Raw genomic sequence first — 27,771 nt, 5'->3', positions numbered from 1 at the left:
CCCAATACCTTCCCTCCCTAGCAAAACCACATGCTGCAAAACCGTCCTTCATTTGCTCCTTCCACCAACCTCCCTAGTCATCTAAGCTCCCAATCAGTCATCTACAGTATGAATAATTAATAACTGCTTAATGTGTTACCCCTCCTAAGGGGATTTGTAATTTAAAAGAGAGAACAATGAGGTAACCTAAAGAGCTGTCTCTCTAATGGAGGGAGGAAAGGGGAGAGTATTTCTGGAGTAAGGAGGAGTACTCCCAGTTCCCTTAAACCCACAACCACACACGCTGCTGCCTGGGCCATGCCCAGCTAAGGCATGACCCGGCAAACGTGGCTGAGGAGGCCCAGGCAGGAGCAGACACCCCGCTGCTCCTCAAGTCTGGCGTTCCCACCCCCCTTGGAGCAGCCCAGTTTCATTCCCGACGTTCCTCCTCCTCCTCACACGGAATTTCAGCTTGTCTCTGCCCACATCCCTGATAAGTGATACCACAGGCACACTGAGTCAACACACACACCTGCGCCAGAAAGTGCCAAGCTACAACACGAATTACAAAAGAACCAAGGAAAACGGGGTCACGGACTCAGCGAACCTCGCTGGGGAGGAACAAGGGAGAAAACCGAATGAAATCTCCAAGTACTCAGAGGCCAGGAAAGAGAGTGCAGGCCCGCCATCTTCCTCTGAGATAGGGCTCGGGCCAGGAGCCAGTCTACCCTGCCACCTTCACGGGCATTCACCCCTTTGTCACTAGCAGGTCCAAAGGCTCAGAGAATTAAGCCAGGAAGATTTTTAACCCGCCCCATTTCAGCATCGCAGCATTATCACAGATCTGAAAAGTAGACAATGTCGGAGAGGGGGACCCCCTTTTATTCTTACCTGCCCATAGTCTGATTTTTTCCTTAACCTAATTTATCTCGTGCCTTGGTCATGATGAACCACATCATCATAATGAAATAAATGTATTAAGACCCCTATCTATATCTATGAGAGGTACTGCAGGGTGGTAGCAAAGACAACAGACTGGGTTCCACGAGGGGGCCAGGTGATATCATTGGCCCTCTTTGAAAACGAAGCATGAAACAAGAACATGGTACAGTAGAGAGTTCTGAACCTGGAGCCAGGAAGACCGGAGTTCAAATTCAGCCTCAGCTACTCCCTAGCTGTGTGACTCTGGCCAAGTCACTTTACCACTGCTTGCCTCAGTTTCCTCATCTGTAAAAAGGGGGTAATGATGGTACCTACCTTCCAGGGTTGTTGTGAGGATCAAATGATATATTTGCAAAATGCTTAGTACATGCCTGGCATGCTAGCTATTATTATTAATTATTCTACTCCCCTCCTTAGCCCAGAACTCTTCTGGGCCTGGGTTCCTTCATTTACCAAAAGTAGGGGAGGGGGAGAGACTCTGCTATAATAAAACTGGCACCAAATTTGGAGTCGGGAGATTTGGGTTTGCAGCCTGACCCTGGCCAGGTCGTCTGAATTTCCAGAGACTCACTCAGTTGCTGCGTCTATGATGGAGAAAATCCTACTTCCCTCTCCAAGGATAGCTGGGAAGAAATCACTCTGCAAATGGAAAATGCTAAGTAGTCGCATTCTTCACCGTGTAACAACCACCAGGCTTAGGATAGGCCCCAGAAGAGAGCAGAGGAAATGCAGCTCGGTCCAGCTTAAGGAAGGAGGGAACCACGGGTGTGAATTGTTTGTATGGTCAGATGGGCTGGGAATGACAGCTGGCTTTGGGCTTAACTGCTTCCCCACCCCCAACTTCCTAATAAATCTCTGCTCCAGGGGATGGCCTCCTGGGGAAGGGTGAGAGGAGGGCATATGCTCAGAAATGAGTGTGAGGCAAAAAATAAGATGTCAAAAAGAAATGTGTTCTTATTATAAGATGTAGGCACACAGACCTAGAGCGGAAGGGAACCTAGACCATGAAGTCCAACCTCCCTCATTTTACATATGGGGAAACTGAGGCCCAGAGAGGTGAAGGGACTTGTCCAAGGTCACAGAGTGGCACAGCATAAATTCGAACTCAGGTCCTCTCCCTTCATATATATATCCAGCATTCTCCACTGTACCACAGTATCTATGCTATCATGAAGGATGTCTAAAGTTGCTTCCAGCACTAATGTTTCCTAATGCTGTGTGAAATTTCACAAGGCAATTGAACAGGGGCTGCTAGATGGCAAAGTGGATAGAGTACTGGGCGGCCAGGGAGTCGGGAGGACCTGAGTTCAAATCCAGCCTCAGACACTTACTAGAAGTGTGACCCTGGGCAAGTCACTTAACCCTGATTGCCTCCAAAACAAAAAACAATTTCACAAACAACAAATATGGTTACTGCCCTCAAGGAGCTCATATTCAAAGGCCAAGTCTATTCAACAACAATAAACTTATTTACAAAAAGCCCAGCTGGTTAAGGTTTCCTAGCAATGACGACACACCACAAGCAGACTCCCCATAAAACTTCAGCTCCACCATCAAACCACATGTGAGTCCCCCAGCTGGTAGGGCTCACTTTTATATGGAGTGTTCCAAAAATCTCAGCACATTTAAAGTTAACAAAGTGTTGAGGTTTTGGGGACACCCTCTGTAATGCTTTACAGCTTATGACACTTTTCTCACAAACCCAAGCAGTCTTAACCCCATTTCTCCGATGAGGATATTAAGGTTCAGAGGCTGACAAGAGCGTCACTCTGGGGTCACAAAATAAGTAAAGGGCAGAGCTGGAAGTCACCAAAGAACTTCTGACTCTCAAGTCTGGATCTCTACTGTGCTTGCTACAGACACTGCTACCCGCAAACCGCACAACAGGTACAGTACACAAAGTGAATAATTCATTAACATATCCCATTATACCCCAAAGTGAACCCTCGATTTCACTCAGTCGGACCCTCCCTGTCTGCCCAGGCCCAGGCCTCGACGTCTCCCAAGCCCATCTCACTCCCAGGCCTTGTCTGAGCTCCCCACCTCCCACCCCTTCCATTCCCACATTTTATCTATCCTTTGAGGCCTAGTTTAAGCATAGCTTCCAGGAAGCACGTTCTGACCATAGCAGCTCACAAGAAGTTGGCCTGTGTCTTAATTCTCTTACCACTTAATTTGTGCTACTGGAATATATGGCATGTGAGCTATTATGATCATTCTCTTACTATTTAAATATTTTATGAATAGTGTAAGGCCTTAGCTCCCCAATAAAACTCCCAGAGTACAGGGACCCTATCTTTTACAACTGTTCCCTTCTCTCCCTCCACTGCCAGCTCCAAACACAAGGCCATGGACATAACTGAGAGTAAGTATTTACTGAGCACCTACTATGTATCCTCTAAGCTCTTTTACAAATATCTCATTTGAGTCTCACAACAGGCACTATTATCATGCTCATTTTACAGTTGAGGAAACTGAAGTAGTCAAAGGTAAAGTGACTTGTCTAGGGTCACACAGCTAGGAAGCGTCTGAGGCTGTATTTGAACCTTGGGTCTTCCTGATTCTAGGCCCAGGGCTTTGACCACTTCAAATATAGTATACACTCCAATGAACAAGGAAAAGGATGGGAGAAGGGAGGGAGAAGGAAAGGAAGGAGTGTCTATTGTGTGGTGTCAAGTCCTGGGCAGGAGAGGATAGAGGTTTTCCATGGAGAAGATGGGCTTTCTTTGCTTTTTAAAAACCTAGCTGTTTCTGACAAGCTTAAAAAATAATACAGCAGGGGCGGCCAGGTGGCGCAGTGAGTAAGAGTGTCAGCCCCGGCGTCGGGAGACCCGGGATTGGTTCCGGCCTCAGATACTTGGCACCCACACAAAAATAACCGGCCGTGTAACCTTGAGCAAGTTACTTAACCCCAATTGCCTTAAAAATAATAATAATAAATAACACAGTATCCAAAGAAAAGAAATACGGAGCCTGAAGCATACTATTTGCTCTCTTTTTTTGTTCTGTTCTGTTTTTTCTTTCTCATGGTTCCTCCCATTTGTTCTAATTCTTCTGTACAACATGACTACTGTGAAAATCTGTTTAATAAGAATGTATTATGTAGGACCTATATCAGACTGCATGCAGTCTAGGCGGGGGGGAGAAGAGGGAGGTGGATAAAATTTAAAACTTATAGAAGTGAATGTTAAAAACAAAAAATAAATAAATTTGTAAAAAAAAAAAAAAGCCTAACCATGAAAAAAAAAAATACTACAGCAGCATGGGCTGTGAATGGAAGGCCCCGCTCTTGGTTCTTCCTTTAACTAGCTTGGTGATCTTGGGCAAAGTGGCCCAGCTCAGTTGGGCCTCGGTGTCCTAGCTATAGAATGGAGGACTAGGTGACCTTGGTGGTCTAGGGTCCAATATTCCTAATGAATGCAAACTGGAGAAAAACAGACCAAACAAAACCATGTCTAATTATTTCACGTTAAAAAATGTGCTATACTTTATATAAAGTATAAGTATTATATTTAATATAAATACATAGAAGTATTACTTCTATATAAGTGCTTACATTAAAGAGACATTAACAATTTCACTAAGCCCCACTGCAAATTTGTTGTCCCTCTGCGCACACATCAAGTTTTCTTACTTATATACTATCACAAGAAACATGGTTGGGCTCATGTTCGTATCATGCTTCGAAATTATTAAATAATTAAATAACTGAGTGAAGAAATCACAAGTTCAAATCCTGCCTGACACATCCTGGTTGTATGAGTCTGTACAAGTCCCTTAATTTCTCAGCTCTCCAGCAAACTCCCAAAGACCCCAACTGCATAGGTGTTGACTTGTAGGAGGTGGTGGAGGGTGTGGAACTCCCTTTGTATCTATGAGATCAAAGGTTGGGTGGCCATCCCTAGCTAATATAAGTAATCAAGTTCTTTCTCCTCTTAATGCATGAATTCCTGAATCAATGGTTTTGATTCATTGCATTTCCTTATATTCTCTTAATGTATGATATTATTCCATCACAGAGAGTACAATTCCATTATAGTGAGAGCCAAGCCCTTCCCCAATAGTAGGGTAAATGGGCAGTTTCCCAATCAAATAATGCATCAGGTATTAGGTATCATTTCCAGAACTACTGGAAAGACTTAGAGAATTGCCAAGGTGGTACCTAGCAAGGAGAGATCAGAAGGGTCTTGGAAATAGAGGGAACCAGGCCCGGACAAACACAGCCTCTCTCCCTGGCCCAGCTCAGCCCACTGGTGACTTCACCAACTGAGTAAGAGCTGGAAAGAGCCTCTCACTTCTCTTGAGGGCCAGTGACTCTGTTTCTGTCACTCCATAGAAGCAGGTCCTCCCCACCCCCACAGTGCTCCCCTTCCCAGGCCCCAGTAACCCTCTCCTCCAGCCCTCACCTAGACTGACTTCCTCCTCCCAGGTAGCTAGACCAGGCATCCCCTTTTAAACTGGGAGGAGGCTGGACAAGAGGACACCATTTTCCTTCAGGCCCCACAGGAAGATGACTATGTTTCAGATTTTCCTTTCTTTTCCCCAGGATTTTCCCCCCTTGTGTCTTTAGGGAAGGGAGTGAAAAACAAATGAAAATACTGTGGATCTCTTACGATACATCTGACAAATTCTCTCTCTCCTCTTCCTCCTTCCTATTGCCCATCGGTCCTAGACTCCAGGGGCACAAAACTTCATAACCTGAAGTCTACATGTATACACACACATATTTCATGGGGTCCAAGAACTTTGATGGGGAAAAAAAAAGCTATATCCGATTTTCATTGACTTCTAAACTGAAATGTAGCATTTCCTTTGATTATGAATTTTTTTTAAACCACCATTAGTCTGAGAAGGGTTTTTATAGGCCTCAATGGACGGCCAATGACACTCAAAGCAAGACAGGACGACTTAAAATGTAGTTCTAGCCAGCTTAAAAATAAGGGTGGGGAAAACAGTCTTCATGACTAGCCTAGGATTGGGAAGGAGGGGACCAAGATGGATCTGAGAAAAATAGGTGGAGAAGAGGTTTGCCTCTGCACCTCCTGACCCCTACCCCCCTCCATGGCTGCAAGGAGTCTATACATATCAACAGGCATAAAAGCATATTAACAGTGTGGAAGGAATGGGTGCTGCCTCCTTCCTAATCTCTGGAGGCTAGTGTCAATTTACACTAGTGTTACAATTTTTTTTAACAAGTAATTGGGAAATATTTAACCATACACCCAGAGACACCCTGGGGGAATCCCAGATAATCTCATCTCTAACTGCTCTGCTTTTCCAGAAGGCTCTTTCCTCCTCAAGCTCTTTCCTCAGTCTTTCCAGACCCAGCAGGGAGGGCCACACCATTATGGCACTGGTTATTTGTCCTTCTCAAGGACTGCCTGACTTCTTCACCACTTGGCGGGTGTGCCAGCCCATTCTCATCTAACCTCTCCTCTCCCTGGGACCTCATGGATGGCTCACTCTTTCCTACCTTTCCTCAGAGAAGGGCTTCTCATGATAATAGAGGAGCTTAATTTATTTCAAACAGGACCCAAGTAAATTCTTACTGTTGAAGGAGGGAGGCAGTCTTGATTCTCTAAGGATATAATATAATCAAGTCCAGGAGGGCAACGAATAAGTCCATCCTCTACTCCTCCCCACCCCCACAGCTCTACAAGGGCATTCAATAGGGGCTTAAACACTGGTGGACTGGGCTTGAAGTTGGATAAAGTGCCTTTTTTTTTTTTAAAGGAAACAAGTTTCTCATTTTGAAGCGGTACCTCCTTCCCATCCCAGGAAGGGGCCAAAAGCCCTTTCCAGCTCTAAATCCTAAAATCCTACACTCTGGTCAGATCAAAGGAAGTGTTAAAATAGCCTTTAAAAGGGGACATCTGGTCAGTAGAACAAAACACCTCTATACCCCCTTCAGTCTCACAGAAGGAGAGGGGAGAGTTCATTGTGACTGCTTCCTTCCCCGGAGGTCTGGGAACCAGCAACAGTCCCACTGTGCTAGGGGGTCTCTCCCTCCCTCTCCAGAGCTCTGTAATGAGGCCCTCTTTCCTCCTTTGGCCTGTGCAAGACCAGTTTTCAGTGTAACCAAACCTGTCCAGGCAATCTGGGCCTGGACTCAGGAAGACCCGAGTTCAAACCTAACCTTAGACACTTACCGTGTTTCCCCGATAATAAGACACTGTCTTATTAATTTTTTGGGACAGAAAAACACCAGAGGGCTTATTTTCAGGAGAGGGCTTATTTTAATGAACATTGACAGCAATTTTAATAAACAGGTAAATGTGAACAAAAAAATGTACCTCTATTCAATAATGAATTCAATAAAGAACAGGATGACGCGCTCACTGCTGCAGCTCTGATTGGATGCAGCTCGGAGCGCGGCAGCGTGCGTTTCACGAAGGGGGGGGGGAACGGTACATACAGAGGGTACCGTAATGTAGCGTGTAGCACAGGGGATCACCTTCACTACAGCAGCAATCTCAATAGGGCTTATTTTCGGGGGAGGGCTTATTTTAGAGGAATCTTACACAGTAAGGGGAGGGCTTATTTTCGGGATAGGTCTTATTATCAGGGAAACACGGTACTAGTTGTATGACTCTAGGCAAGTTCCTTAACCTGTCTTTGCCTTAACTTTCTCATCTTCAAGATGGGGATAATAATATCTACCTGCAAGGCTTAAATGAGATAGTATCTGTAAAAGGCTTAGCACACAGAAAGCTTGCATAAATGGCTGTTGTTGTTAGGGTAACACAAGGTGGGAGAGGGAGCATCCCGGGCCTCCTAAGAGGATTCCACTTGCACTAGGTAGACCTGGAATTAACCAAACTGAACCGGCTACAATCTAGTATATGCCAGGGGCAGGGAACCTGTGGCCTTGAGGCCCTCTAGGTCCTCAAGTGTGGCCCTTGGACAGAATCCAGACTTCACAGAACAAATCCCCTAAATAAAAGGATTTGATGGACTCAGTCAAAAGGCCACACCCGAGGACCCAGATGGTGGAAGCCCACAGGTTCCCCACCTTTGAATGGATCAAGATTTGATTAAGGCACAAGACAGGTGAATGAGCAGGTACAGTGCTAAGAGTTGGGGATACAAAAAGAGGCAAAAGACATTTCCTGCCCTCACGGAGCTTACAAATCTAAACGTACTGGGGGAAGGGAAGGGAATAACCTGCTATGCAAAACACAGTACCAAGGGCTTTTTGGCTCGTTTTGGGTTTTTTAATGACTATTATGTTATTTGATCTTGCACAACAACTGAGAGGTAGGTACTATGATTATCCCCATTTTACAGTTGAGGAAACTGAGGCAAATGGAGGTTAGGTGACTTTCCCAGGGTCACACAGCTAGTAAGTGTCAGAGGCCACATTTGAACTGAAGTCTTGCTGACTCCAGGCCCGGTGCTCTACCCAGACTGTTGCCTATAATTAGGTAGGCTTTATTGATGCATTTTCCCCCATGTCCATCACTGCCCCATACTGCCCCTTCCTCCAAATAGAAGCCTTCGTGTAGCTGAGCTAAATCAAAGATAAGGACCATGATCTATCTGATAACAAGTCTGCTTCTCTATCTCTGGTGAATAGACAAGAGATGGATGACCTGCTTCCTTCAGTCTTTTGAAGTCATGATGGGGCTGATGCTTTCAGCCAAAGAGGCCTCTCAGAGTTGTTTCCCCTCATGTTGGGGGAGTCGTCCTGAAATTATTCTCCTGGTTCTGCTGCCTTCCCGAATAGACCCCATCTCTCATTGGAGAGGTAAAATCCAACTGCATCCAGACACTATAAACTTTATTTGGTCATTCCACAATTGATGGGAGCCATTTTCTGTTTCCAATTCTTTGCCACAACAAAATGGGACTGCTATAAATATTCCTGTATAGATAAAAGTCTCTGTCCTTAACCTCCTTGGGACTTGAGGACAAAAAACCTGGGTTCCAGTCTGGGCTGTACTCCACCTTCTACCCACTGAATCTCTTTGGCCATTACTTTCCTTATTTGTAAAACGAAGGGGATAGGCTAGATCTGGGGTTCTTAGGGTTCCATGGTTAGATAGATGGATAGATAGATATAGATGAATGGATGGATGGATGGATGTCAGGGGGTCCAGGAACTTGGATGGGAAAATAAAATGAAGGGGTAGACTAGTACTGGGGTTCTTAATCCAAGTTCCATAGGTAGATAGATAGATATATAGAAAGATGGATGGATGTCAGGCGGTCTAGGAACTTAGATGGGAAAATAAAATTTCACCTTTATCTTCACTAACTTCTAATGGAAACTTAACATTTCCTTCAATTATGAATTTTCAAAAATTCTAATTTTAAATTCAAAATTTTAAAAACACTAAACTTAGAATTTTATAGCTGGAGGATTCACAAAGGTACATGGTTAATTGTATTGGGTCCTTTCTTAAAGGATCAGTGATTTTTAAGATTAAAAAGCATGATTTTTGTTGTTCTATTTTCCTGGGGGTACATTTACATAAGAAGAGTTCGGAGGACCTTTCCCCAGCCTGGGCCTGGGGTCCACAGGCCTCACCAGACTGCCAAAGGAGGTCTATGACACAAATACCATTAAGAACTCCTGACCAGATGACCTCAAAGGTACCTTCTGTCTCCAATAGGGGTTTATGATGATCACATTCCTACTTTCTAATTCCTATAAAGCCTTTGTGAGAGTGGTCCAAGTAAGGACAGTGGGTATCTCTGATGAAAACCTAAGAAGGAAGTAAGAAGGCTTTCACAGAGGGATTTTCAGCAGACCACATCTTTTAGGTCAAACCACTGACTGAGAAGGATAAGGAATGTAAGAGCCTATTGTATTTATTGATTTTCTTAAAAAAGCTTTTGACTACACTGAATAAAATGCAGCTTTTGGAGGTTTTGTTCTGAGAGAAAGTGTCTCCCAAACATATATTAAAGTTATACTCTTGTGCTAAGATCTGTAAAATGAAGGAGCTGGAGGAGATAGACTAGACAGAGCTATAATCTGATAATGAGATAATCCTGAGTGCTACCACCAACCTGGGTGTATAACATACCTTGTGTCTCCCTATGAAAAGGGCTCATTTAATCATCCATTCAAAAAAAACAAATTGGATGAAAAGTTCATTTTTTTGCTCAAGACAGGATATGTAGCCCATCATATTAGCTCACTGATAAGGATGTTATGGAAGAGCCAACACAGAGGGTTAACAGCCTAGGGGCCCAGAAGAGAAGGAGTTTGACCTATATATGGTATTTGGGAAATTATGAAGCACTTACAATGATCCTCAAATACTCCACGCTGCAAAAGTCCATTTCCTTAACACCAACAGAATCTCTTGATGATATTATAAGATACTGAATCATGAAACACTAGGATCTTGGCTGAATCAAAATTACAAATAATCCAAAGAGTAATAGACAGTGGGTGTTTATGGGCCACATCATATTACCAATAATGGCTAATATGAAAGAACTGATATGGAAGATCAATAAGTAAAAGTATAACCAGAAAAGGAGATGAATAATCATGAATTGAGCTGGAGGAATTAACATATGTACAACTAACCTCAAAAAAGAAAATCAGAGGAAGAAAACTCTCCAACTCACAGGCTGGGTTTTCTATGAGGGACTTACAAGACATGACCAATAATGGATAGAATGTTCCTCACTTCCCAACAGAGATGGACTAAATATGCAGAATGAGACACACACATTTTTGGACAAGGCCAATGTGGGTATTCGTTTTGCTAGACTATGTTTACGTGTAACATGGGTTTTGTTTTTCTTCAAGGGGAAGAGTAGGTGGGTGGGAAAGAAAATAAATGCTGGTTAAATTTTTTTTTTAAGCACAGATGAGAGTCTCACACACAAGAGGGCTTGGACAAAATGTCCAGGTGGACATTCCCTAATGTTCTCAGGAACACAAAGTACCAAAACAAAAGACACACAAAGCTACCGGGCAATAAACAAATCAGGTGATATTTCAGAAAGACCAGCAGGATATGAAACGAAAAGGATTCTGCTACAAACTCACTTCAGTATTCTGAGTCATCGGATCTGTGACTCTTGGGAGTCAGTGCTTTGTCTCTTCTGTAACTTCAGAGGTGAAATTTGAGGGCTGTTGTAGTCTAAAAGGTCATCACCCAGCGGCCAAGGTGGGGATGACAGACCCTAAACTGAGCAAGGATGCTTGATGGAGGCTACCAGAGCTTCTGTTGGCACAGGCTATGAGACTCTAGAATTACCCCTGGGCAACAATAAGGCAGCAGAGTGGGATTCACTTGTGTACACACGCTTTTTGTGAGGGTATTTTTGCTTTTTTTTCAAATTATGATTATAGAAAGTGATGTTTTTTTGGGGGGTGGTGGAAGACTGACAGTTGTATTTGGTTCAGGAAAATCTTGTTTAGATAACATTTGGAAGTCCTCTGAGTGAGTTACTATTAATTAGTATGATAACATTTAGACATTATTGATTAAAGTTTATAAAGTGCTTTCCTCATCTTATCTCATGTTAGTCTCACAACAATCCTTCTAGGCAGGTACTACAAATGTCTGAATCTCTGCTTCACTATTTACTGTTTTTAAGATCACAATCTCCCTGAGCCTCTGGGTATCGTCAGTCAGAAAATGAAAAGGTCGGCCTGGATGGACCCAGATCTCAATCTACAATCCTTCTACAGTCCTATGGTCCCATTTTACAGAACAGGAAACTAACAGTGACAGAGGGTAATTGATCTGTCTATGTTAACCAGTAAGGATGACTTTGTATTCCAGGCCAAAATAATGGCCAGTATGTGACTCCTCAAGAGAAGAAGCGTGGTTCAGAGTGAGAAAAAACAACAACAAACTGCAAGGGGCAGTACCAGATAAGGCAGAATTTTATTTTATTTTATTTACTATTTTTAATACAAAATAACTAGACTTTGAGAGATTAAGAAACTTGCCCCAAATTAGAATGATGTTAGGTGGTAACAAGTAAAAGGATATTGGGGCAGCTGGTACAAGAACTGGGAAGAAGCAGGAAGGCACTGTAATGGGGCTGGCAGATTTGCATCCTAACACCAAATCTGCCAGTTACTGCCTGTATAACCCCAGGTAAATTACTTAATCACTCTGAGCCACAGGTTCCTCATCTGTGAAACAAGGGAGTTAGGAGAGCAGCTACCCAAAGAAAGAGGAAAATAACTTACATGTGCAATAATATCTAGAGCAGCAGTTTTGTAGTGGCAAAAAAAAAAACCCCAAAATCAAAGAAACCCAACCCAGAAACAAAGGAGATATTCATCGATTGAGGAAATAACTAAACAAATTATGGTATATTTTTGTAACGAAATACTATTATACTTTAAGACACGATGATTTTGGAGAAACCTGGAAAGACCTGTCTGACCTGATAAAGTAAAATGAGCAGAACCAAGAGAACAATAAAAACGTTGTAAAGAAAAATAACCTTGAAAGACTTAAGAATTCTGATAAATCAAGGAGAGAATGGATGATGAAACATGCTACCCACTTCCTGACAGACAAGTGCTGAACTTAAGTTACAAAGTGAGAAATAATAACATTTTTGGATGTGACCCATATATTTTGCTTAACTATATGGATATGTTACAAGGGTTTTATTTTTCCTTTTTTCCACTGGAAGTTAATACTATGACCTCATTTTGCAACTCAGGAAACTGACAGAGAGTAACTGTCCATGTTAATCAATAAGGAAAAATTGGCATTTAAGGCCAAAATAATGGTCAATGTGTTGGTCAAGAGAAGTGGGGTTGAGAATGAGGGCCCATAAGGAGAATGTGAGAATAAAACAGGAGGAAAAGGAAGGGAAAGTGGAGATGAGGATAGGGTATCCCAACACCAAAAACAGACGAGAACAGGAAGAAGGTCAGAAAGAATCATAGGCAAGCAGGACAGCCTTGAAAGTTATATGCTAAATTTATTATACACTTCGAAAGTAAAACAACCTCTACAAAATGGATTTGCAGTTTCATGCACAATCTTTTTTTCCCTTGTTCTTCAATGTATATGGAAATGCTCTCTTTATTTGGTGTTTTAAGTTCAGAATTTCAAAAAATAATATAGATGATCTCCAAACTCACAGAATTAGGACAAAAGACTTGGAACTGAAATGATTGGACCTCAGGTCATTTAATCCAACCCCCCTCATTGCACAGAAAAGGAAACAGGTTTGGAGAGAAAGATAGAATGACTTATGATGTTATACCTAGTCAAGCACTGAGATAACCTTTGAATGCAGCCCCACTGACTCCAAGTCCAATACTCTTCTCCCTACACCATGATAAATTCAAGGCACAATGGAAAGAGCTCTGGATTTGTAGTCTAAGGACCTTGGTTCAAAGCTCAGCTCTGTTGCTATCTGCAATCTTGGGAAAGTCACTAACCCCTTAGGTTTCTTATCTATAAAATAAGGAAGTTGGGCTAGGTGACCTCAGAAGTCCCTTCTACCTTTAGACCTCTCATGTCTAGGGTCCTCACTTCCAGCTTTCATGATGATCCATGCAAAAGCACAAACACTACAACTATCTCCCTGCCTCCAAAGGCAACGGGATACAAAAAGGGGAAAAATCCCTTTCTACCATGGCTGCCATAGTGAATAGAGCCTCTTGACTCTTATTAGCTTTGTGACCCCCTGCCAAGTCCTTCAGTAACCTCTCAGAGTCTCAGTTTCCTCATCTGTAAATTGAGAGCACTTGGACTAGATGGGCTCAGAAGGTTCCTGTACAAATATTAGCACTTACACCTACTCATGTGTTCTAGTCTGGCTGTCATCTCCCCCCACTCAAAGTTCCTTTCATCTTGTCTCCCCCTAACCCGCCATGTTCTTTCCTCTTTCTACTTATCCATATCCTACTCCAATCCCCTATTAATTTTCCCTGAAGAACTCTCCCTTCCCTATCTCTTTTTCTATGTCTGCCCTATATAAGCAGCACCTTATTAATACAATCCATTTCTCTAATGATCTGTAATGCACAATTCATCACTTTGTTATATTATTCTTTAATCCCATTATATAGAATAACTTTTAGTTCATTAATTATTTCGTGTTTGCTCCATTTGTACCTGACTCTTCAACTAAATGATTACTGGCAGGGAACCCATTTCAAGTCTTTTTTCATAGCACTGGGCTGGGCATGAAAGCCATGAATAAACATTGATTGACTGATCAGAGAAGTTGTATTCCTCAAATCCTGCTGGTGCAAGCACTTTAAGGGAAAAAAAATAAAAGAAGTGATTTTTAGTGGCAAAAAAAAAGCCTCTTTGAATTTAAAAGACAAAGAAGGTCTCTTTCCTCCCTCCTATCCTTCAGCCTTAAAGTCATCTTTCAGGTGATTTTATTCAGGCTAAGATGTTAACTTAAATACAGGTTGTTATCTTGAAAGGGTTAAAGGTATGAGGCCTCTCCAAAGTATCTGTACTTTCAAGTACATTATCTATCCAGAACTATATTTTGCAATAACTACTGGGTCTAGCATAACGTTTGCTATCAAAGGTTCTCCTTTCTTTGAAAATATAAACTAACAACAAACCTCTTTCTCTCTTTGTCCTGTTTCCAAGCATCTCCTGCTGCTAGCCACCCTCTCCCTCAGCCCCACATTGCAGCAACAGAAGGAGCGAGGCAGACCTTACTGAAGAATTTGGACATTTTACTAGATCAAAAAGCAGTCAGGGCTGGGAAAGACTGATACACAAAAATGACTCCCTTTACAATGAGGATTCTTCTCCCTACATCTGCTTCCCTTTGGGTGATGACAGAATGAGGATTATGAAAGACTGGTAAACTCTGACCTGGGTGTGCAGTAATACCTCACCCATACAAAAATTCAGCTAGGCAGGCCAATGCCCAGGACCAAGTTTGGAATCCTCGCTCAGTGGCAGGCACCATGTCTTCAGTCAAGTCACTGAATCTCTGAGTCTCAGTTTCCTCATCTGCAAAATGGGAGTAATAATGCTCGTACTTCTTACCTTCCAGGGCTCTTGTCAAGATCAAAGGAGAATCTAGGGAAAGTACTTTGCAAATCCTGTGAGTCTATAGAAACATAAAGAAAAGAGGGCCTGGAGTAGCTGTAATGTTTCTCTACCATACTCTGGTCATCAAGGGTCCCTCAGGCCCTTCCTTTCTGGGCACCTGCCCTTCTTTTACTTTACCTACAATTCCAATAGCTGTGACTGTCAAGTTTTCCAGGCCACAAATGAGAAAGCAGGAGACTGGTCCACTTAATGACAGAGCCACTGGGTAGCATCAAGGAGCTGACAGTATCAGACAGCCTGACTGCAATGAAAGACCACAAACATCGGATTTAAGAAAATTAAAAACACAGGAGGAGCCAGAGGTTATTTAGGAGAGGGCAAACAGCCCAGCATATCTTAACAGGCCCTGAGGCTGCAGGGTATACTGGGACCCCAGGACTTAAGCTGAAAAGATGTTGGCCTGGATGGTGCTCAAGCAGTATCTTCTCCACAAGGCCTTTCCTGACCCCCTCAGTCACCAGCGTCTTCTCCCCCAAAATTACCCTGTATAGCTGTCTCCCCTGATTAATTACATGCCCTTGGGGGTGGGAGGAGAGTGGATGGTTTCTTTTCTGTCTCTATATACCCCGTGACTGGCACATAGTAGGCATTTAATAAATACTTGACTGATAAGCACATTTCTTAAATTTTCTGAGCTTCAATTTCCCCATATATAAAACAAGATAATAATCATACCTTACAGGCTTTTTGTGAGGAAAGGCATTTTGTTAAGTACGACACACAACATGGAAGTAAACTCAATAACAAGGATGAATCTGAATTATTTTTCTTAAAGCTAATTTATATTCAGTATAATCTACATAAGAAGGCAGGGAAATTTTAGAAACATTTATATCCAAAACATTTAAAATGAAAACAAGTTTCATGCTTAAAGAGGAAGCATAATGTAACTGAGACAGCATGCACTGGTCTTGGGGTCGGGAACACTCAAATTCAAGCCCAACTACAATCACTTAAGAGTCTATGGGTGTGGAACCTGTGGCCTTGAGTGGATCCTTAAGTGCAGCCTTTGAAAAGGATCTGTCCTGTAAAATTTTGATTTAATCAAAAAGCCACACTTAAGGACCTAGAAGGTCACATGTGGCCACAGATTCCCCATCTTGGAATTAAGACCATTGACTGAGAGCTGAAGGCACCATACATAGAGATGTCACATTTACTGCCAGCAAAACTCCCAAGTAAGACCAGAACTAGATCAAAATATTAATTGAGAAACGTTTAACAAAATAAATAAAAATGCGACACAGATGATGTTAATGAGTGGTTTTAAAAATGAATATGTGGCCCAAAGAGATCCCTTTCTATTACACCTAGAAGACCTAATGTAGTCCTCCTTCCTTTACAGACAAAGAGGACTGAGGCCCAGAGAGGTAAAGCAAACAAGCAGAACCAGGATTCGGATCCTCTGACTCAAAACCCAGCAGATCTTTCCACTGCCTCAATTGCTGCCCTTTAGACTTAATTTCCTTTTCTAACCTGAGCTGGCATCCCCTACTCCCAAGGGGCTTGCTCCTTAGAGAGGTGGGCTTAGCCCCACTGTAGCTCACAGCTCCTGAACTCAAGCGATCTAGCAGCTTAAGCCTCCCAGTAGGTGGTGGGAATCAGAGGCCTTCAACACCCTTGACTTCCCTGGATTCCTGTAAGTCCCAGCCAAAATCCCACCTTCCACTGTCCCCTCTTAACTTCTGTTGAAGGTTTCCCATTTATCTTGTCTATATCTTGGTTGTACATAATTGTTTGCATGTTCTCTCTCCCATTAGATTGTAAGTTCCAAAGGCTGTCTTTTGCCATTCTTTGTACCCCCAGCATTTGACTCAGTGCCTGGCACAATTAGGCAATTAAGAAATGCTTAATGATGGACACTACACCTAGCAGGGTTAAGCTTTCTAAACTTAAAATACTATGGAGAGAGGGAGCTTCTAGGTGGGCCAGTGCATAGAGTGCTGGGCTTGGAGTCAGAAAGACTCATCCTTCCTGAGTTCAAATTCAGCCTCAGATACTTAGTAGCTATATGACCCTGGGCAAGTCACTTATCCCTGTTTGCCTCCATTTCTTCATCTATAAAATTAACTGGAGAGGGAAATGGCAAACCACTCCAGCATCTCTCCCAATAAAACTCCATATAGGGTTATGAACAACTACATGGAGAGGCAACCTAGTATTAGTCAGGGGACCCCTTAACATTCCTTAACACTAAATAGTCAGAGTTGGCTTAGAAGCTAGGAAGAGCTGAGTTCAAATCCCACCTCAGATTTTTACTAGCTGTGTGACTCTGGGCAAGTCACTTAACCTCTCAATGTTGTAGACAACTCTTTCTCTAAGACTGCAGAAAAAGTGAGGACCTGCATTAGTCACTGGAGTTTCCTTACCTGGAAGTTTCCTAAGCAAAAGAAATGACAAGGAGCAGCCAGGTGGCTCATCAAGTAAGAGCACCAGCTGCAGTGTCAGGATGACCTGGGGATCAAATCTGGGCTCAGACACTTAGCACCACACACAGAAATAGGTGGCCATGTAACCTTGAGCAATTTACTTAACCCCTATTACTTAAAAAAAAAAAGTTTCAAAAGAAATGACAGGTTCATTTCCTATTCCTATCCTATGGAATCATATAAAGTTTGAGCTGTTATGATTTCTAATAACAATAAACAATAACTAACTTGAACAATAAAGACAGCTAGCATTTATATAGTACCTACTATATGCCAGGCATTGTGCTAAGAGCTTGACAAATGTTATCTCATTTTATTCTCACAAGAACTCTAGAAGTAGGCGCTGTTATTATCCCCATTTTATAATTGAGGAAACCGAGGCAGTGTGACTTGCCCAGGGTCACATAGCCAATACGTGTCTGAGGTAGGATTTGAACTCAGGTCTTCCTGCCTCTAGGCCCAATGCTCTCTATGTACTATACCACCTAGCTGCCTTATTCTTTAACACTTCTGAGGTGACAGGATGCCAGACTTCCTTTACTACTACTACTACTACTAGGTTTCTGTGAAAATGTCCCCAGTAAACTGCCCTCAATTCTTCTCTGCAGAAGTCAATTATGCAGTTTGTGAATTAACCAGGTTCCCAGCTCCCTGGGTTCTTCCTCTTAACTCTGGATCTTAGCCCTGGATCAGTTTCCTTTCTGGCCATCTGGTAGCTCATTAACACCTTCACTATAAGAATGGGTAGGAGACAGGTTTGTAGTTCCCACAGAGAAGAGATTAAAATTTGTGACCAAGGTAAGCCCCACATGTTAGAGAGGGCAAAGAACTTAGCCTAAGGATTAGCTCTGAAAGGGAATCTGGAGGATATGTGGTCTAAGCCCCTCATTTGGTAGATAAGGTTAACTAAAGCCCATCTGAAGACCTATGCTCCAATGAATTGTGTGGCCTGTCCTTCTTGAGGCCTTGGTTTCTCCATCTGAAATATGAGCAGGGAATGACTAGCCAGTCTCCAGGGACCCTTCTAATTCCCAAGATGCCATGATTCTATGACTTGAAACAGGAATTACCAACGGGTTTTAAGTTACCCAGTCCTGTTAACCAGCCCTATATTTATTTCCTCAACCTATGTGTGAGATGCCAAGCACACATGGGATGTTGTGCTAAGCCCTGGGGATTACGGAGAAGGGAATGCTCCCAATTGGAGTTCTTTCTACATGACCTAGGGAGATTAGAACTCTCCTCCGTATTGTTAACATTTCATAGGAAACCAAGACCCTGCATGGCATCACAGACTTCAGGCTGGAAGAAACTTTAAAGGTTATCTAGGTCAAGTTCTTGCCTCCCCCTCAAACTCCCACCCCACTGACAGGCATACAATGAGCTCAAAACAGACAACACACCGGTTTCTTGTTTATCCATTTCCTTCCTATCCCAGGATTCAAGGGATCACAATTGTTTTCTCCTAAATTCCACAGCCCAGTAGGGGCCTAGCTGCCTAAAACTCCCCTTTTCCTAGACTCCACATTTTCCAAAAGAAAACAATGCCACCTACTTAGAACCAGAGGATTTGGGGACCAAAGCCTCCCATCAAACCCCCTCATTTATTAAGAAAAGAGGGCCAGGAAAGAGAAGTGTCCAAGTTCATAAAGATGGAGCTGAAATTGGGACTAGAATGCAGTTCTCCTGAATAAAGGGGCCAAACTTTTTCTTGAGGAAGCTTCATTGGATCCCTTGGCCTTTATTTGCACTCCCCATTCCCCACATTTCCCCTCTCCCCCATAACCACCACTCCCTTCTGGGCAATTTCAGTTATCAATGGAACCAATTTTTAAAAATTATTTGATCCCTAGGCAGAGGGCAGGCCAGCGGAAGACTTCCCACAGTGCTGCAGAAGAGGCCTTCTAAACAGACTTACTAGATATTATTATGCCCACACCTGCATTCTCCCCACCTAGGCCAGCAAAGCTCTCCCACCCCCCCTCTACTGAATTCCCAGCCATCTTTCAAAGCCTAATTGAAATGCCATTTCCTCCATAAAAACTTCCCGGATGGACCACGTTCCATAATTGCCTTCCATTTATTATCATGGATCACTCTGCACTACTTAGAGATGTATGAGTTATATCCCTCTACTAGACTAAAAGCCCCATAAGGGCAAAGGATGGGGTTTCTGGCTTTAATAAATATTTGCTGTATTGAAGGGAATAGTTAAATCCACAAGGAACTCACAATATATTTGGGGAGATAAGTGAAAAGATAAATTATATAGAAAGCAGTAGTAGAACATTCCTTCTTACACAATGTGCAAAAAGGGTTTATTTGGAGGACGTCTGGAATATGGGATGGATTTTTTCATGGAAACAATGATATAAATGATGGTTAGGGTCCCATGCCCACTTCACCCACAATGGTGCTAGGAAAAGAGGACTCAGCAGACTAAGTCTGCTCACTCATCTGGGGCCTGGTGTCAGGAAGACCCGAGTTCAAATCCAGCCTCCAATACTTACTAGCTGTGTGACCCTGGGCAAGTCACCTCACCACTGTCTGACTCAGTTTTTCTCAATGGTTAGAAGACAAAAACAAAAACCCTACCTCCTAAGGTTGTTGTGATGCTATTTGTAGTGGCATACAGTAAGTATTTAATGAATGTTTGTTTCCTTCCTATTTCCTAAAGACCTTCCTCTCCTCAGGAACCTATGCTCTAATGCAGCTAGACCTGAGTCCCCCATCATGGCCTACCTACCTTTCAAAGTATTTCAAACTTATTTACCTTCTTCTTCCCAATTAAAACTCCCATTGGCTCTGTACATAGGATCTGGGCTATTTATTAGGAAGAACAATCTGACTGGACTAATTCAAAGGCATTCATTTGCATTTTTAAAGAGGATGATAGTTAATCCCACAGACTTATATATAGAATTTCAGGTAGTTAACATAATGAAGTGAAAAGGCTCAGGCAGTACAGGAGATATTTTGGGGTAGGGAGTCTAGCAGGAAGGTAATAAGGCTATGAAAACTGCTCCTGATTTTCAGTTTCTTCCCTTATTAGTAACAATAACAACAAGCTGGCCTCAGAGGTTCCAGTCTTGACTTTGATCCATACTGGCTGTGTGACCTGGGCAAGTCGCATCTGAGGATACACAGTGCAAGAAGAGTCACCAATCAAATGAGATCATGTTTGGAACAATAGTAGGTGCTGAATAAATGTTTCTTCCCTTCCCAATCCGAAGAGGGAGAAGGAGTTTCCTCACTAGGATCACCCTACATGAATAAAATCACAAGTCTGTATTCCCCCCCTCCCCCAAATTAATAATGACTCATTTACATCGAACTTAACTGCTTACAAGCCTGTAAGGTGGGTGAGTGCCAAGCATTATTATCCCCACAGGAAAGACGGGCTCAGAAAAGTTAGCTAACTGCGTTGCCCGTAGTCATCACACAATCAGAAAGTGCTGAAGGAAGGACTTGTACCCTAGCTCCCTGGTTCTCAATTCATGGGCACCTTCTACTATTCCTGGAAGCTTCCCCTATTTTACAGGGCACAGATTCTCAGAAAGCTTGGGATTCTTTCACATGAGTGGCCATGACAGCATCAGGGCCAGGCAGCCCTTGGGGGGAGGGGGGGACTGCTCCTATATGCTAAGTGCCAAACTGGGGAGCTCAGAGGCTGAGCGAAGCTGAGGAGAGGCCACTTCACATAGCAAATACCAGGGAGGGCTTCACTCAAATCTCAGTGCCTTTCCTTGTTCCTTAGATCTCACTGCCAACCAGGGACTCTCTCAAGTTCCCTTCCATCGTTCTCATTCCCCAAAACTTTCCCCTCTCACAAGGTCTTTTGAGCATTTACAGGAAACCCTTGCCACCTTTCCCTCTGGTCCCTGAAAGGCTTCACTCAAAGCTACTCCCCACACCCCACCCCCCAAACCACAAGGTCACTCTTGTCTGAGACCTTGGGCAAAGTCGTTATGCCTCTTATATCAAGTCTGGAAATCTTCTGCTCGGCTCCTATAGCCCACTATAACTGGCCAGTCCTATTATTCTCCAAGATTCCCTGAGAGATACCTTTTGTCCACTCCAATCATGCTGGTCTACATCTGCTATGTTCATTCTAATCTCTGAACCTTTATTCAAGGCTTCCCTTCCAGAGTGGAAGGCCCACTGCTCACACAAATCTCATTTGCACACCTAGGCTGAGTTGATACCTTACCTCCTTCATTAAGTCTTCCCTGACTACTAGAACAAAAAAAATTGATCCCTTTCTCCTCAACCACTGCAGCACTTATCAACGGAACCATTGTTTTCAGCACTTCGTTAAGGGATGGTCTTATGTTGGTTTCTTAATTGTTCTATATGTCTTTCCTGTTTCCTCAGTGATCTGTAAGCTTTGCTATGAAAGCAGGGCCCCCATCACAATTTTCTTGTGGCCTCTAGTTTCTAGTACGGTCATAAACATATGGTTAGGTTATCCTTATGGAAGAAGGGGTAGGAGGGTCTCCTTTAGACTGTCAGCAAGCAGAAGACTCAAATATCTGTGGGAGACTATGATCACATAAAAAAGAAATGATATTAAAAGGCAGCTAAACTCAGATCAAATGAAATGACAAATGCTGGTCTCAGGAAATAGATGGTGAAATGTATTTTCCTTCTCTTGTTAGAGATGGGAGACTATGGGTATTGAATGCTGTATACACAAGTATATGGTTCCAGAGTTGATTAATTTTGCTTGACTTTTTGTTACAGAGGGAGAGGGGAAATGTCTTTAGACAGATGGAGGTGGTATATATTGAGAGATGATTGTGGTATAAAAAAAAAAGTTGATACTGTATCAATAAATGTTTCAAAAATATGTGTACAGCATCTTATTTGAGGTGGTGACATATGAGACTCTAGTCCTATAGGGCCACAGCCTAGACCTGAAGAGCCTGACACCCTTTAAGGCAGAGTTTTACTGATTATAAAGAAAGAGAACTTAACAGCTTGAAGGGACCTTACAGGTCATTTAATCTAGATTCAAATCCAGGCCTCTAACTTCACACCCAACATTCTCATCTCTTCCCTCAAAACCACAGCATGGTCAATTTCTCTCTGGCAGCATGATGTAGCAGAAAGAATACTGAATTCAGAGACACAGGTTCAAGCCCCAGCTCTGATACCTAACTGAGATACCTTGAAATTGAGTCTCGGTTTCCTTATTTATAAAAATAATGGCATTAGTACTACATCACAATATTACTGTGTATTAACTAAAAGTACTATGCTGTCATGACTATAAAAATGACAAAGCTAGGCGCAGCTAGGTGGCACAGCGAGTAAAGCGCCAGCCCCGGGAGTCAGGAGGACCCGAGTTCTGTTCTGGCCTCAGACACTTAATACCCACACAAAAAAACTAGCCATGTAACCTTGGGCAAGTTACTTAACCCCAATTGCCCTCCAAAAGGCCAAAAAAAAAAAAAAGACAGCTATTCCTCTGGGGTCCCATCTTTTCTTCAAACCTGGGAAAGAAGATTAATTACAAATATTTTTCACTCCCACTAAACTTTCTGATGAGCAAAGGGGGGGGGGGTCAGGGTCACTCTACTTAGTCTCTTCTTCTCTGCACATCTGATTGTTTGGTGGGTAGAGAAGTGAGTGAGTCTATACAAGAAAAACCCAGGGTTCAAAGAAGAAATGACACGTGAGTTGGGCCTCCAAGGCAGGATTTCAATAAATAGGAGATATTTCAATATCAATTATTTCAATAAATAGGTGACCTGCCCTAGAAATGGGGGAGATAAGTGGAAGACGACAAAACAAGGTGAAAAACATTTTGGCTGACTTTGAGAATGCTTGGAAAGAACAGTGTATTAGATAAAATCAGGAAGGTAAATTGGATTAAACGTTGTAGAAGTTCCTGAATACCAGCTTATACAGTCTGTATTTTATTCAGTAGGGCACTATCATACCTAGGTATTAAGACTGCTACTTTGGCAACAACAGTGTGAAGAATGAACTGGAGAGGGGAATGAATGGGGGGAAGGGGGTCAAATTAGAAGGCAATTACAAGAATCTACACAAGAGGTAACAAAGGGCCTGAACCAAGGAGGTGGAAGGGGAAAGACTGGGATGCATGGAAGTTATTAGGAATGGATTGTCCAAAGGATTTTGCACCTTCACCAAATGAATTGGGGGGGTGAGGAAAAGAGCCAAAAATCTCCTGGTATTATACAGGTATATTTCACAACTGCTAGTGTCTGACTGCCTGAAAAAAAAAAAAACGGAGTCAAAGAAGGATTTAAGGAACCTAAGCATGAGAGCTCTTGACTCAGTATGGCCCTTCCCCCTTAAAGCCAAGGACAGTCTCACTGGTAAGACTTGTTTTACTTCCCATATATAATTGATATCATATTGCTTGCCTTCTCAAGCGGTGGGAGAGAATTTGGAACTCAAAATTTAAAAAAAAATGAATGTCAAATTTTTTTACATGAATTTGGGATGTATTTCATGAAACAAATAAAAATGTATGTATTTTTAAAAGGCGGTCTTACTGAAATTTTCTTCCTCTTTAGCATCAAAAGTCATAAGTTCTCTTTCTTTGATTCTCAATGTGTATGGGTTAAAGTGGTACCATATTCTACCTATGCACCCTGGGGATGAGTGCTCAAAGCAAATGGGACAGGCAGAGCAATTCTACTGTTCCATTTCCTCAGCCCCCAGAGGGAAATTCTCAGCAGCTAACTGCCTCATCTCCTTCCTCTGGGATGGGATGGGATCAACAATTCACCATAATAGTCCAAAGTATTAACTGGTGCTAACTGGAAAACCTTTTGGGGCATAGAGAGGATGTCACTCCTTCCCTCAAGGAGTTGACAGTCTAAGAAAGATAAAATGAATGATCTAAGATAATTTATAATGTATCATACATATTGCTTTACATGCATTCTCATTTGATTCTCTCATTTGTCTTGAAAAGGAGTACACCAATTATGCCCATTTTACAGAAAGAATTAAGGCTCAGGAAGTCTAGATGACTTATCCAAGGTCACAAGATAATCAGCAGAGCTGAGAATCAAACACAGGTCTTCTGACACCACATTGTGTGTGTGTGTGTGTGTGTGTGTGTGTGTGTGTGTAGGGAGGTATCATTATTTAGAGGGGAGGTGATTGTGGAGGATAATGGTGAAATAGGAAATCTGCCTCTAAGACCAACAGGGAAAGATTCTAAGTGAAGGGGCAGGAGGAAGAGAAGACAGAAAGAGGCAAGGAGACCATTTTATCAGGCAGAAGCAAAACAGTTTGACAGATGAATAGAGGCTGTCATTTATAGGAGAGGCAGGGCTAAGATTGGAGAAGAAACAAAACACCAAAAAAAAAAATCCTCAAGTCTATAGCGAAAGTGGTGGGCAAGAAAGAAATTGGAGATGAAATGGAATTGGAGCAATAAAGAAAATTAACTAGAAGCCTGGACTTCACCCACAGGACAGGAAATAATTACGGGAACATTATGACCACAGAGACAAGGTATATGGAAAGGGCCTTTAAGCATTGTATTGAGGATGGATGAAAAGAAAGTAGTTGAAAGAAGGGCTGAGGAGGGCAAGAAAATGGGGGGAGGGGACACCCTAACAGTTCAAAGGAAAATCTGTAAAGTGAGAGAAGCTATAGATGAGAAATGTCAAGATCATGGGACAAATGGACTAGAGCCATAAAGGACTGGTAGTTACTTAAACAAGACAAAAAAGTGTCTTGGAACACAAGGAGAAGTGCATGTTTTTGAAAAGTAATGAGGAAACTGATTCAAAAGAATTTCTTTTTCTATCTTATTGAATTTTAGAGAGTAGTGAAATACCCAAGGGGCTCCCAGAATAGGCTACCTCTGACTAGAAAGGGATAAAGATCCTCAAACCCAAGTTTTAGGTAGTAACATCAGTCTCTTAAGACAGGCCAGTGGTTTATCATTATCCCCAATACTTACTGAGCATTCTCATAAACCTAATGAGGTCTTTCACACTTCCAGAATGTTATTAATGCCAGCTGCTTCCTTCCTTACCTGTCCCAGAAATTCTCCTGTTAATATTTAATGTCTCTCTTCACATTCCAAATTGGGACTGGGGTGGGGTTGGGTGGTCCCAGAGAATCTCCCAATGGTTTAGAATTTCTCTTCCCTATTCCAAGGAGAAGAGAGACCATGGAATTGTCTTTCTCTTTCCTCCCCTTCACATTTACAGGAGGGGAATTTTATCATGACCTCCTCAGTGAAAGCTTGGAATCCACAGAAATGCCATACTCTAAAGCTTGGGGAGAAAACCCAGTTGTACAGCCACAATGATGATTCAGGCCACTGACTCAGATCCATGTTAATGGATTTTTTCTGCCACTGTATTATTTAATTAGTTCACAGAGAACTCAGCCTTGGGAGGAAAGGGACGAGGAGGTATGGGAAAAGGGGAACTAGAAGGGAAAGAAGTCAGAATGCCTCAGTTATAGCAAGTCACATCCCGGCCCTGCCTACTCCTCTGCAGCCTGAAGGTACCTACCACTCCAGCTTTTACTACCCTCTCCTAAAGTGGGTGGAGTTTACGCAGGTGAGAAAGGCTGGGAGGGATAAGGAAGGGTGAGAAGATAGGCCAAGTCCGGGATCCAGACAGGATCTACAAGGGTATATTCCCCACAGCAAAAACTACTTCCTGATTTTGTGTTCCCCCTTGGGCCTTGCAGGGTCCTCAGCTTACCGGGAGGCAGGGACCCTTCCTTTCCAATCAAACCGTGGACCCTGACGAGGCAGGCTGATGGCTCAAGTCTCATTCCATCCACGCCTTCCCGGTGCTCAAAGGTTAGGGTGCTACTGAGTTTCTCTGGCCCTCTGCCAAGGATCGGAGGTCTATGAGCTAAGAATTGGGGGACGGCTCGAAAATCCGAAGTTCACAAACGGCCTCCCACTCTTGGGGGTTGTTCAGTCTTGGCACCAGACCCTGAGCTCCGAAAGCACCGAAGTGGGGCGCAGCCCTGCCCCCTCCCAGACACCTCCTCCCCACTCCTTCTAGCGCCCCAGGGGCGGCTCCCAAGGAAGCAGCCGCATGGATCTGAGCAGGCGGTTCCGCAGAGCACGGGTGGGGACTGGAGGGCGTGGAATAACGGGCCCGCGCCCACGCGGCCCCCGGCGCCGAACCACGCGCCAGGCCCGGCCCGCAGCTCCCCAGCCGCGGCGTGGGGGTGTGTGAAGGGTGAGGGGCGGGAGGGGAGCCGGGGGCGAGCGCCAGCCTCTGGGGGCCGGGAGGAGCCCGGCCCGGGAAAGATGCCATTACCAGGGAGGCTCCGGATCCCCAGCCCCCCCGGGGAAGGACAGAGCAGCTGCCTAGACGCCTCCACGAGTGCAGCCCCACCTCCCGCGCTTCTAGTTCTGGATGTTTGGCCCCCTACCCCTGGCCCTTTCACTGGTCAAACTCGACCTTCCCCCTACCCATTCAATCTCGCGGGCTCGCGCCCCTCACCCTGACGTACACCCTGGGCCCGAGGAGGAGCGGAGCAGCGTCCCCCAACTGCAGACGGGGGTGGCCTGCACCAGGGTCCCAGGATAACGTGGCTTGGACCCCAGCCCTGCCTGACGTGCTTCCAGACGGAAAGCCGCATGGCCTAGACCCCAACCCTACAAAGCCCTCCGTCGAGAAACGGCTTGGCTGGGCCCTAAGGAGCCCGCGGACGCGGCTGGCCACGTCCGGTCCCGGGCCCCCTGCGGACGGTAGATGGAGTGGCCTGGGCCCCTCCGACCCCGAAGCCAGATGCGTCCCCGAGCTTGGCTTACCCTCGATGGAGATGACGTGCTCTCGGATCTGGTTCTGCAGCCCCAAGTCCTCGATGCGCTCGATGAGGTCGTAAATGGCGTAGATGTTGGGGTGCACCGACTCAAAGCGCTGGATCTCGGCCCGGATGGCCGCCGAGTTGGACAGCGCGAACTGCTGGGGGGGCCCTCCCGCCAGCTGCTGGGAGGGGCCGCCGGCGCCCCCAGCCCCGGGCCCCGCGCCGCCGAACTGCCCTCCGCCCCCACCGCCCCCGCCGCCAGCCCCCGAGGCCGCCAGGCTCTGCTGCTGCTGCGGGCTCTGCCCCCCGCCCGCCTGGAAGTTCATGGCTCGGGAGCCGCGGGGGCCGGGCCGGGGCGGGGGCGGCGCTGCTTCTGCGGCGGCGGGGGTCGGGGTCTAGCAGGGGCCGGGACCGCGGAGCCGGAGGTGCGGGGCTAGTTCATGGAGCCGGAGACCCGGACGCGCTGCCGCGGCTGCTGCAGACGCTGTGGCCGCCGCTCCCCGGGTGCTTCCCGGAGCCACGATCCCGCTGCCCGCCGCTGCTTCCCACCAGCAACCAGCAGCAGCAGCAACAACAACGGAACCGGGAGCGCGCCGCCCGGGCCCTCCCCC

The 27,771-nt window shown here is 44.3% G+C and overlaps 1 protein-coding gene across 2 annotated transcripts in view; it reads right to left on the bottom strand.

The window, feature by feature from the left end:
• Positions 1 to 27,771, bottom strand: part of LOC138157996 (arf-GAP with GTPase, ANK repeat and PH domain-containing protein 3-like) — a 36,984-nt gene extending 9,213 nt beyond the window's left edge. The window contains exon 1 of one of the 2 annotated variants that reach the window (XR_011167529.1): positions 26,095 to 26,467. Coding sequence is in view for 1 of the 2 variants with exons in the window: in XM_069083834.1 (XP_068939935.1) it covers positions 27,165 to 27,486 (322 nt within the window). In the remaining variant the exon portion in view is untranslated. Of the gene's footprint in view, positions 1 to 26,094; positions 26,468 to 27,164 lie in introns of those variants that run through there. The other variant, XM_069083834.1, reaches the window with a different exon arrangement.

The sequence above is a fragment of the Petaurus breviceps genome, unplaced genomic scaffold (assembly GCF_028583685.1).
Source record: "Petaurus breviceps papuanus isolate PSGF00001 unplaced genomic scaffold, PetGlider_PUasm1.0 115, whole genome shotgun sequence".
In the NCBI taxonomy this organism is placed as follows: Eukaryota; Metazoa; Chordata; class Mammalia; order Diprotodontia; family Petauridae; genus Petaurus; species Petaurus breviceps.
The sequence above is the reverse complement of the archived record's forward strand: the minus strand, read 5'-3'. Positions and strand labels throughout refer to the sequence as shown.